A 12202-nucleotide genomic window follows, 5' to 3' on the forward strand; every position below is an offset into this window, starting at 1 on the left:
ACTGCTTCTCCTCTCCCTGTTGTTCTCCATCATTCGGCCAGTATTTTCCGTGGCAAAAGGTTGCAACTGTAGTCGAGGATCATCCAAATGCCACTATGTGACAGGTGACACACTGTGTCTTCATCCATAGTTTGTAGCTGCCGGCAGAAGAAATGAAGACCACTCTGGTTATTGCATTGTAGGTATTAAGCATAAGTAGGGCCCTGTTTCTTCTGGTTTTACGTCTTTTGAAAATCAGGGAGGGGGGTTAACAATCGGGTTTTATTTCAGGAGCCGTAAAACAAGGTAAAATCGGGTGGAAAATAAAAAAAGAGCGCTTATCGCAATTTAGATCGACATAAGATGCGGAACAGCTGTGCTGAATGTCGAACGCTTAGTGTGCCCGTATTGGTGGCTGAATTGGCACTTTGCGAAGTTCGTTTCCGGGGTTTTTCAGGTTTTACCCCAAGTGATTATGTGCAAGTCGGGGGTAAAAACGGGTTTTACCGCGTTTTACCCTAAAACACAGGGCCCTAAGCATAAGCATATGCTACAAATATATTGGCGTCATCGTAGACAAAAAGCTGTCATGGTTCCAGCACATCAAGGCCCTCTCTACCAAGACGAAGAAATTCGTGAACGTCCTACGACGCATCTCTGGTACGTCGTGGGGTCCCTCGTGCTACGACCTCCGACACGTCCATAACGCACTTCTGCTGGGGCTGCTACGGTACCACCTCCCAGCGCTCCACGGAATCAGTAGGACGGGTGAGCGGGACCTCCTCAACGCCCAGGCGCGCGGTCTTTGTGTACTCCTCGGACTGCCACGTACGGCTGAAACTTACACGGTACTTGCGGAGGCGCGAGAGACGCCCGTGCATATCCTGCGGGACAGAGAGACGCTCCGCATCTTTGCGCGCTTCCTCACGCAGCACCCTTGCCACTACCTGCTGCCCATTGAGGATGCCCGCACCGCATCGGCCTTTGGCGGCGCCGTCCGCAGGCTTAAGGCTATCCTCCCGGATCGCTCCTCAGGTGTATCCTACGCCCCTCCTTTATGGGCCCTCGCCAAGCCCCAGGTATTAACGAGCGTCCCTGGCCTAGGACAAAAGAGGGAGACGCCGTTAGTCGTTGCGCGCCAGCTCGTCCTCGAACACATATCGGCGCAGCATCAACAGCGTCAAGCGATCTATACAGACGGATCGGTAATACTTGATGGGGCCACTGCAGCCATCTACGTCCCGCACGGTAATATCGAGCAAGCTTTCAGGCTCTCCCATACCACCTCCTCCACCGAAGCCGAGCTCTTCGCAATCCACGCGGCCTTCAGGCACATCACAACATCGCCCCCAGGGACCTGGACGATCCTGTCGGACAGCAAGGCGGCACTGGAGACACTCGACACTGCACCAAAAGAACCGACGACCTCACACAATGACAATGTCTATAGCCAACACCGCCCTTGCTTCCGGGCACGATATATGTCTCCAGTGGATACCCAGCCACATTGGCCTCGGCGGGAACGATCGAGCCCATGCTGCGGCCAGGCGTGCATACGAACAACCCGCCGCGGCGCACATACTGCCCACTCCATCGGCCTGCCGCCTCCAAATCCGCCGCTGGCCGCCCAAGAGGCGCGGTGCTTCATTCGCGAATCCGCCCGTTCCAACGAGTTTCTTCGCTCCATCGACCCGGCGGTGGAGTTCTCCCCACCACGACGTCTCCAACGGCCACAAGAGACACTCCTCCACCGGCTGCGCATTAACTTGGCATACACGCCACCGGTCCAGCGCATGATGGGGAGGCAGATCTCGGCCCCCTGCGACGTTTGCCAAGTGGTTGCGGACACGTCGCACCTCCTGCTGACCTGCCCCAAGTACACTAACCATCGCGCCACCCTTTCCCGCTGCCTCGAGCGTTTCGGGCACAACCAACTGACGCTGGCCGCACTTCTTGGCCCTGCGCCTCAGCACCAACAATGGGCCGTCACAAGTGCTTTATTGCACTCTCTGAAGTGGACTGGCCTGGCCTCCAAGCTCTGAGATGCGCGCTCCAGAAGTCTCACCTCTTCATTTTTTTTTTCTTTTTTTTTCTTTTCTCTTTTTTTTATGGAATAGCATGCCGACCTTGGTCTGGCAGACCTTTCCTTTTAATAAATGTATATTCCCCCACCCCACCTCGCATATGCAGTCTCTTGTTCATGTATTTGTCAGCTCGGAAAGACAGAGCACATGAACCCCACAGAACCATTAACCGCGCATCAACATCCAGCGAACGTCGGGTTGTGGATGTTGGGTACGTCTCACGAACGTACACATTTGCTCCCGGTTACGTCTTAACTACGCCCGTACTACCGTGCCAATCGAGAGAAAATTATGCGAAATGGACGTCGTAGGACCGCCGATGCGGGTCTTCGAGGGACCTATGGAGGATCTCTATTCTGGCCCTATAGGTATCGCGTGGCTATGGAAACATCGTAATTTTAATCATGAGATAAACAGAAGGACGCAAGTGTGCACCCAAAATACTTTATTTCTATGTGAACTTTATTTACATGTGCATTCGTACATGCCTGCCGGCACATAAGCAGTACAGATAATGAAAGCACGTGACAAAGTGCCATATCCAGATCATTCCCGTTCATACAGATCGTGATCATCATATCACCACGTTATGTACACAAGAAAAAAAAACATCCATGTTACTCGCCGTATAATTCGTTGGCATCTTGCATGAAACCGACGCAAATGTATCCTCACGCTCCTTCACGTCTTATGAATGGCTACCGGTGTCTTGATATTGTGTCTTGTGTGTGTGTGTGTCTTCCTGTGTCTTCCGGCCTCTGGAACTCACTGGCCACGTTCTGCCAGCGAGGCACACTGATAAAAATGACAGGCACAATGCAGGCATCATCGGTCTCTGCCTATGGCACATACGCGTACCAGCGTTTGGCCGTACTTCTCGTTTACCTGGCATTCTTACCTGTAACGCATAAGACAGTAAATAATTCCAAGACTGCTCATAGAGAAAACACCGCACACTCTCTGGGAGACGCTGAGACGCACGCAGCGATGAATGCCCGATGCTAAGTGGTATAGCCCTTTATGCCTGAAAGAACGTCAAGAACACAGTGAGTGAACCACAAAATAAAAGTAGCACGCAATGCTAATATGCCTATATTACAAGCCCAGCTAGGATCGATTGCTTTTTATTTTCACTAGCCAGTGGGCTAAAGCGACTTGAAGAACAACTGAGTCTTAAACGCGAGCGCTAGCAAACAAAGGCACCACGACCGTTTACCTGCATTTGGGTCATAGATAGTGGCCCCCGATGGAGAATCCGTTACCTACAAGGCATATGCACCTAACTCTTCACAAAATTCAAGTTGTACTGGTGCTGTTCGCGTTGAAAATTACCGTATTACTCCGAGCCATTGCAGACGCCGCCATGTTTCTCCAGCGGCGTTTGAAATCATCCGCACAGCGGGCTATGGCATCACGTGACTCCCTCTTCTGCGCGTTGCGGAAAAAAACAAGCCTTCTGCGGAGATTTCTCCTTTGGCGGCGACGCAGTCCTGTGACACTTCCATAGGCTCCCATTGGGTCGATTTCTCCAGGCGCACTAGCGCCAAACTCTCCCCTTGTGGCGGCCGGCTGATTTCTGCGCATGCGCATTATGAGGATCGTTCCACGGAGGGTGGCTGCGAATAGCGACGGCGAGGCCGTTGTTCAGTACCCCTATCCATCATGGCGGTGTGCAGCATGTGGTTGTGGCTTTACACTGTTTATTGGATTTCTACGAAGTTTCTTGCAGAATTTGCAGTGTATAGAGTGTACTGCGCGGTAGTTTCGTCTTCGTGGTAGGAACCCATTGCTGATCCACAGGGTGAATACGACAGTCTTGGTTTGTGTGTGCGGGTTCGTCTGTTTGAGTGACACGTACACGCAGATTGTTTTCATCAGGTGTATTGAAACAGTTATCGTTACAAGCTGTACAAGTGCATTTAAGGAAGTACGAACCCTATTTACATCGATAGCGATTACGAGACAACCACTTCACAGGAAAATTCACTGGCTGTTAGTATCTATTTTGATAAGGTAATGAACAGTGTGCTGTAATCGAGGGTGGAAGACAAACTGTGCGTCAAGACATACACGCTATGTACACAAGAAGAGCGATCTCTCTAAAAATGTAAATAAACTATACTCCAAGAATTTGAGACAATTGTATAGGTACAACACGAACCTCACGGCAAACACGGATTAGTCTAAATCACATAGATCAGGGACATATCTCAGTGCCCTGTGCACACATTTCGCCAGTGCGGTGGGACCAGTAAAACAGACTAACACGCATTAACACTGGTGCTTTGGATCATAGTTGGTACTTTCAGCTACCTTAGACATATACATCTACGTGATGTCAGTAGCAGAACATTGACAGGAATGACGGAATGATCATGGTGTATCCAGTATTGCGTAAAAGCACATGAAATAACAGAACGGAGAGCAATTTTATGAGGCCATCTGAAGCAATATTAAGGTAAGTGTGGTACACAAAAGACTAAAGCTGAGACTAGGGTAAGAGAACAAACGTGATGCCAGACAAATACACAAAGAGTGCATGTGACCCAGATAATGACCAAAGACATTTGGAGAGTGCTAACAAAAATAATGCAACAAAATATAAAGCCTTATTAGCATAGTATCACACATTACAAGCATAAGTGTACCTAGATGTCACAACATTTAGAAAAATTGGCATGTAGCATTACATTCACAAAAACAGAGAGAACCTCTTATGGCACATGCTCCGCTAGTCACGAAAAAAAAAATTCACGTGGGAACAGGTCGTACACAAAGTTCCTTAACACTGTGTGTGCGCGGTGCTGTGCCATGGGATTGTGCAAGCTTCTTGCCTTTCCTGGCAGCTGCTGAATGCCTGGACTTATGTAGTTTGAGGCTACGATTGACAAACCGCAGATGCCATTTCAGACGCATATGTACATACTGTTTTGCAAATCTATCGTGACATGCTGCACTACAGAAGATGTCTGTGCTGAGTCTGAGTACGCCACACAGCGACCTGCACACATTTGGCAAATGGCACACGGAGCCAATGGTGTCCAAGAAAACAGTCTCCATTGCTTGAACGTGACGAAAACAGTTATCAGACGGGACAGTAATGTTCCCAAACATCTCGCCAGGTACGTTGTTTGCTTTGAGAAGAGCCAGGAATTGGTGCGTGCCACTCAGAGTGTCTTGGTCTTCGGGTTTCAGGAAGCGTGCACACACACATGCATCTGGACTGCTTTTGAGGAAATCTTTAACGAGGCAGCCAGCAACATAGTACTGGACATTATCATCGACTATCTTTGAGCTTGCTGCCGACGGTACTGGAGAGTCTGTCGACTGGGACAAAGATGATGTTTGTCCATCTTGGGTCGCTGCTGTTGGCTCCGACACACTGCTTTCACTTGCAAGGCTCGCCAGCATCACTGCGGTGTCTTCTTGACAATTTCCTTCTTTTGAGAGCTTCATGAGCTTTGAAATGCATATGTGTTTGAGTCCTGCAGTGAATTGCAATACGCTGGGGTTCTCGTTGCACCCGTGCTGCTGACGCACTATCCCAAACAAGTTCTCGAGAGGATCCTGCTGCAACCTTCTTGTGAGGAGATAATTATATCCATAATTTGCGTGCAGGTCTTGCCACAGGAGCATCACAGCCCTGATCGTTATTTTCCATCCCCTGATGGTATGCGGTTGACGGGAAGATTCAAAGTGCCACTGGTCAATCCAGAGTAGGCATTCCTCCAGGAAGTGGATGTGGTCAGAGTCTTCGGAAATTGCAAAACGTAATTTTGAACCCTTCTGTCTCACACATGAGCTGTTCAAGGTGTCAAACAGCTTGTCCATTCGCTCCACGAACTCTGCTGTCGACCTTGCGGACACAGGCAATTCCTGGAGAGACACAAGCACAAGCAAGGCGAGGGAGACAGTGGCGCTTAACACCTGCGTTGCTCTTTGAACGTTCATATCTGCAAATGGGTGCTTGTAGATATGTTTGTCAGTGAGGTTGGGGGCTAACTTTGGTCGCAGGGGATTGGTGCTTTCGTGGAGGGCAACTATATGAGACCACTCCATGGTCTGTGAGCCAATTTTTAGAACATGCTGGCGCAGGTTGTTTCTTGTGCACTTAATGAGGTGAGGCGTGTCGAAAAGAAAGAAAATCTTGTCGTCATTCAGCATAAAGTATGGCCGTTCAGGTGACACGTTGAGCAGGGTGGACAGTGCAACGTTGTTAGACCCCTGGTCGCACATCACTGCTTTTACGATCATGCCTACTTCTCTGAGTTTTCCAATGATGTCCAGCAGCAATCTTTTTATAGTAGGGGCTGGTGTTGAATTGTGTGAAGCCACGAACGCAACTGGTTGAACCCAGCTCCTCGATATACCAGACACAAGCACAACGAAGGCTTCGTTAGCCACACGAGGCGATGTCTCCACTCCGTCATCTGTGAAGCCCCGAACAATGTCATGCTTTATGTCATACTGTAGCAGCCGATTTATTGCCATCTCATCAAACATCAGAGAACATGTCTTGTCTCGTTTGCTCCAGTTCTCCGTTGCGTCTCGAATGGTCTTTATTACACCTGGTATTATTCCAGTCTTCATCGGTATGTTTGAAAGCCACCTTTTGATTGTTCTTATGCTTGGAAGGTGCAAGTTTGATGCAACAAACCGGTAAGCTTTAGGCCCGTGAAAGAAAAGGTTCATCGCAAACTTTCGGACCATTGCTGGCCATCTCCTACCATGCTTGTTTACGTGCAGGAGGTCGATATGATTAGACAGCAATGCGAAAATCTCGCTGGGGATGAACCGTTTCATTACGAGTAATGCGTCTCGTTTTGTCACCTCTTTTCTTTTCTTTTCCTTGAGACGGTTCAGGGCCTTTCTGTACCTTGCTACTTGCTGCTTCAGCTTTGCAATGTATCTTGCAGTCCTGGGTGTATAAGCCCGCCCTTTTGCTCTTGACCTCGAGGTACTGGGGATGGAGGGTGTTCTGTCGTCTTGTGGTGGCATGGTGCAGCTGGATGGCGTTCTCTCATCTTGTGGTGGCATGGCGCAGCTGGACGGTGTCCCATTGTCTTGTGGTGGCATGGTGGAGCTGGATGGCGTTCTGTCATCCTGTGGTGGCATGGCGCAGCCGGACAACGTCCTGTCGTCTTGTGGTGGCATGGTGGAGATGGAGGGTGTCCCATTGTCATGTGGTTGCATAGTGGAGCTGGAGGGAAGCACTGGAAAACAAGACATAGCTTTTGAAGCGAAGCTTAAAGCCTATGCTTTATGCAGTGGCGCAGCATGCTGGGGGCCTTGGGTGCAGAATTGTAAAGGGCGCAAAATTTCAGTGGGGAACACCAGTGCCAGGTCTGAAGCAATACGGAGAAGTTTGCTTCACTTTTACAAAAGGCCTCTGTTCACTTTTGTACAAGATAGCATCCTTGAATTGCATGACATGATTGAAATTTTAAAGCAAATCATGCCGAGTATGACATTTTTACATCTATGAAAGTTCTTATGGCACAGTAAATGGTAAGTGCTATTCTGAAACCATAAAAGGGAGCACAGAGCGCAACAGAACAGGTGGCCTCAGTAATCAGAATTGTCATCTACATGCCCGGCTGTCATACGAGGTTAGGTGAACTCCTTATTAGAAAAATATCTCGGTCCAAGCTCTGCTGCACTGATGCACCCGAAGAAACACCAGTACAGTCATGTCTCGCTTATCCGGACGCCTTGGTTCCCCACTCATTCTGTCCGGAAACAGAGTTTTCCGGATAAGTGAAACAAACTAAAACGGGGCAAGTGGGGGTGTTTCCTGCGCTGTAGTCCGGATAACAAGGTTTTTGGATAAATGAATTCCGGATAACCGAGACATGACCGTATTATATTTCATAAATCTGCCGGGTGACAAAAAAAATCACCTCATGGCTATTCTGTCCCCATTTTAAATTCTTCCGTTTGCTGCAGATGCTGTTTTGCAGAATGTTGTGGTGCAGTGAAAAATGGAAAGTGGGGTCGTTTGTCGTTAATTTCTACAGTTGCAAAATAGTCATTAGTTACTGTAAAGCGTAATATAAGAAAATATTTTCTCACCATTCTCCGGTTCTGAAGGAACGTGGGGCTGTGGGAGGTGATATGGGTGGTCCAGGCCAGCCAGCAGTTGGTGTGTGCTTTCTGTTTGAGATTATAAAAGAGATGGGCTGTGAAGTACTCATACCACAACTCAGGAGGTTGAGCTGATAATGTGAATGCATTCCAAGGGCAGATGACTTAAGTAAAGATAGAATCGCCCAAGAAGGAAGAAGACAAAAAATGTGGCCCACCTATGTGCTGAGAAGCAGGATTTTCATGAAGTGCTTCTGGTGATGAGATGGCCATGGAATCCATACCTAAGAGAGGAGTAGAAAGAGGTTGGTATTTGTGGGGACAAGAGCAGGGGCATGACATATGTGTACATTTGGCAATTATGCAATGCTTTTAGGCATTCATGCTTACGTAGCTCAAGACATTCACATTCCTGATAAGGACAGAAAGCCAGGGTGAGGAGACAGATCACAGAGATGAAGGGAATCTTTCAGGTGTTGGCAACAGACAATTTAAACGCCTCACCATAAGGGGGGGCGGAAATTAGAAATAAAAATACAATGTATTTACCCGTGCGCTCATCATCCGCAGGGAGGTGCACAAGAGAAGTGCGGCCATCATTGCCCATTGGAATGTTGCTTGAATGGCAGAAAAGCTCTGTGCCTGTTTTTAATGATGAATCATAAATAAGCTTGTTCACTAATCTGCTATTTGCCTATAATATGCTGTTGAAATCACCACTGCCACATCTTACCATTTGGGACCAGAAACTGCACTCTTGAATTGTTCACAGGCACTGTCGGTACTGCACTCTTCTTGAGTCGTTTACAGGCTGGATCCATGAAATCACTTCGTCGGAAGTGCTCAGAGCATAGCACAGAACTTTTGTAAGCTTGCTCCGGAGGTTTCTGAGCAATGTCCGGCCTGTTAGCGTACCGGAGCCATCGTAGAAACCTGAACACATGCGTGGTGACTTTCAATTTCTGGGCGACAAAATTGCTAATGCAAAGGCAGTTCTCTCAGGACTTACCTTTCGTCTTTGGGAATTCGAAAGAAACTACAGTTGGCTGTCGCACCGTTGTTATTGCACCACTTGGCACAGCAGTTAACGTGCGCTCGCAGTCTTTTCTCAGACATATCGGCTGCTCGTGCTCAAAAGCTTGCAAAAACAGGTGAACGTCGCATTCGCAAACTTACTCACACAGACGTTGATCCGACGGGACACACGGAGCGGAGCAACGGTTTATATCGCGCGCGTCTGTCTTTCGCTCTTCGGACAGGCACACGATTGGTCGCCTTTGAAAAGTCGGTTGCGGTACACGTGACATTAACAACAACGACAATTGAGATAATACAACAAACACATAAGTCAGAGCAGTACCATTTATTTTTTGTAATTCCAAAAAGTACACCTTCAATTAGAATTTGGTGTGCGGTTTGTAGGAGAGCCAGCAGGGTGGTGGTGCTGCCGTCGCCGTCGACTAGGGCGGCACGCTTGTCGGGGCCGCGAACTTAGCAGAGTGTCATAGGCCAGGTCAGACGACAGACCGGAAGAGAAGAACGAGGTAGAGTGTGAAGAGCGAAAAGGGGTGCTCAAACGGCTCTTTGTGGACACACTGCGGATGGGGTGCGCACGGTGTCCACGGGGTAATATACGTGGGACGTCTGCTGACGTATACTCATTGGAGCATCCCAACTAACGTGTCCAGGAGGCATTCAATCGATATTCACTTTAGGCTGCGGATGCTCGGACCCTTGTCGGCTGTCCACGGGCGGTTACTGGTCATTGTGCAGGAAATTGTGGCAGAAAAAAAATTGTGCAGAAAAAGTGTAAAATGCAGCTATGGATGGCATTACTGTTCTGAAATTAACCATTTTTGTGTACCAGGCCTCTACCTCATATCAGATGGAGCAAACGTGGCGGTAGCAGCAGCAGCAAGCGCTTTAACTACATTGATTATGGCAAGACCCTGGAGATTCGGAATGTGGGCTTCGAGGACGAGGGCACCTACGAGTGTGTGGTCAGCAATGGCATCGGTATCTTAAAGTCCCATGCCATGAGTGTTATAGTGGAGTGTAAGTGAACCCATTTTTGTGCAAGTGCTATTTGAAATTATTCCAGTTGAAGTAGGAGCTCTATCTCTAAATGCCTATTGTGTAGACACGCGTTAATACTTCGAATGTGAATACTGCATCCAGCAGTCAATGTCAGTCCTCCTGGTTTCAAGGTTGAAAGAAAGCGTTTGATGAGGGCTACGACTTTACAGTTGGCTTCATTAACAAGAAGATTAGACGGCACAATTATGAAGTGGGCAGTGGCCTGCATTCTAATTTCGAGGTGCATGAATCGGCATTGCCTTAATTAACAAGCTCGGATAACTTGAACACAGGCAGAATCAGTTAGCACAAATTTCAGCACGGGTTTTACTCAGAAACATTTATGAAAGACGTGCAGGGTGAAGGCACTACAAATACTCAGATACTGTAGAAGATTTTTCAAATTTTTTTTATATGTTTGTTGCGAAGAATTGCCTCGAAAAGTAATTTGCAGGAACTTATATGACAAGAGGGCTGTAGACGGGGAGTTAGTACATATTCATGGACTCATGGCGATTGACATGCATCACAGGGACGAAGACAAAAAAGGTTTGAACAAAAAGAAGGCAGCGCGTCTGGCAGCAGGCCAACTCTCAACTACTGAAAATTTAATCAGAAGGCACATATTTATATAAAACAAGAACGTGATAAGCACCGCTACACTCTTAACTCCGTACCCTTTAGTAAAGGGTAAAAAATCGCAATATTTTACCCTCTATTTCAGAAGCTACCAGGTACCCTCTGAGCGACCCCTTTTATAAAAGTTACAAGGAAACCCACTAATTAGAGGTTACGGCCTTCAATCCAGCACCTGCCCGTAAAGGTTACGCCAACGTGCGGCTTTTTATACAGGATGTTCATTTTTATTCGCAACAGAGTAGCGCTCATTTGGCAGGTGGGTTATGTTAATTTTTGCTAATTAGTCGATCCGTAGTTACAAACACATGCGTCAGGAAATGTCGGAAATGTTTGTAACTACGGATGGGTTAATTTGAGAAAATTAACATAACCCACCTGTCAAATGAGCGCTGGTGTGATGCGAATAAAAACAAACACCCTGTGCGTGGGATATCGACAGACATTTACAGAACACACCAAGGTACCAAAATGAACCAGCAGAAAAGGAGATCTTGAACATATGTATATTACAAAAACAGAAGTCTGTCGAGAGGTGACACATTGTGCACAAGTGCGATTCTGATGTGAGGAGAAACCATGGTCGCTTTACCATGTATGTGGAAAAAAGAACTATCTTCTAAGTGAGAAGCAATGCATAAAAGTGCGAGGAAGCTAGCGAGTCAAAACAACTGACCTATGTTTGCTAAGCTGAACACACTCAACGAAATGGAGAATTGCAGCAGAAAAAAATTTATTCCACATTCGTGTTGCAGAGGCGAGCGCAAATGGCAATACAGTATTACATAAAACGCACACAACCTTGAGGAATATGAGTGTACAGTAACGCAGGAGACACTACATTACTGCGTTATCAACGTTGGAGGCGCTCTGGGACGAGTTTGTGAGGTACTGCATTGCGCTGGTGACGGTATGTGAACCTGCATGTGGGATCCTGGGAACAAAAGTTTGGGCAATGAGAGTAACATTTACGGAACCATTCAAATCCGTACAAAGCACAAGGTACAAAGCAGCATAAATGCGGGAAGGCGTTCACTCCGCGATTGAGTCTTAGAATATCGTAAGAATACAACAAGTAGGAAGCTGCGAATTATATATCTCGATGCATATATCCGCAGCTCGCAAAATGCACGCCGGTGTATTGACTTGGCGACCAAGTAAGAGCAGAAAAGTAGCAAGCGTAAGTGGCGTTCATATGCAGGACCGCAAAACGCTTGCCATAATCACAACAAACATGCGCTAAGAGCTCTTGCTATCAAAATAACGCACGTACCTAGCACAAAATGTACACTTACCCAGTGTATGAAGTGTGTGAATTAGGGCTGCGGTGGTGACGTTCGTTT

The 12202-nt window shown here is 47.6% G+C and overlaps 1 protein-coding gene across 1 annotated transcript in view; it reads left to right on the forward strand.

Annotated features, from left to right (window-relative positions):
- The window catches only part of LOC135396471 (neuroglian-like), a 136614-nt gene that overhangs the window by 82277 nt on the left and 42135 nt on the right, over positions 1-12202 (forward strand). The window contains exon 5 of the mRNA XM_064627458.1: positions 10015-10202. Coding sequence (XP_064483528.1) covers positions 10015-10202 — 188 coding nt within the window. The remainder of the gene's footprint in view (positions 1-10014; positions 10203-12202) is intronic.

This window comes from Ornithodoros turicata, chromosome 6, assembly GCF_037126465.1.
Source record: "Ornithodoros turicata isolate Travis chromosome 6, ASM3712646v1, whole genome shotgun sequence".
NCBI lineage: Eukaryota > Metazoa > Arthropoda > Arachnida > Ixodida > Argasidae > Ornithodoros > Ornithodoros turicata.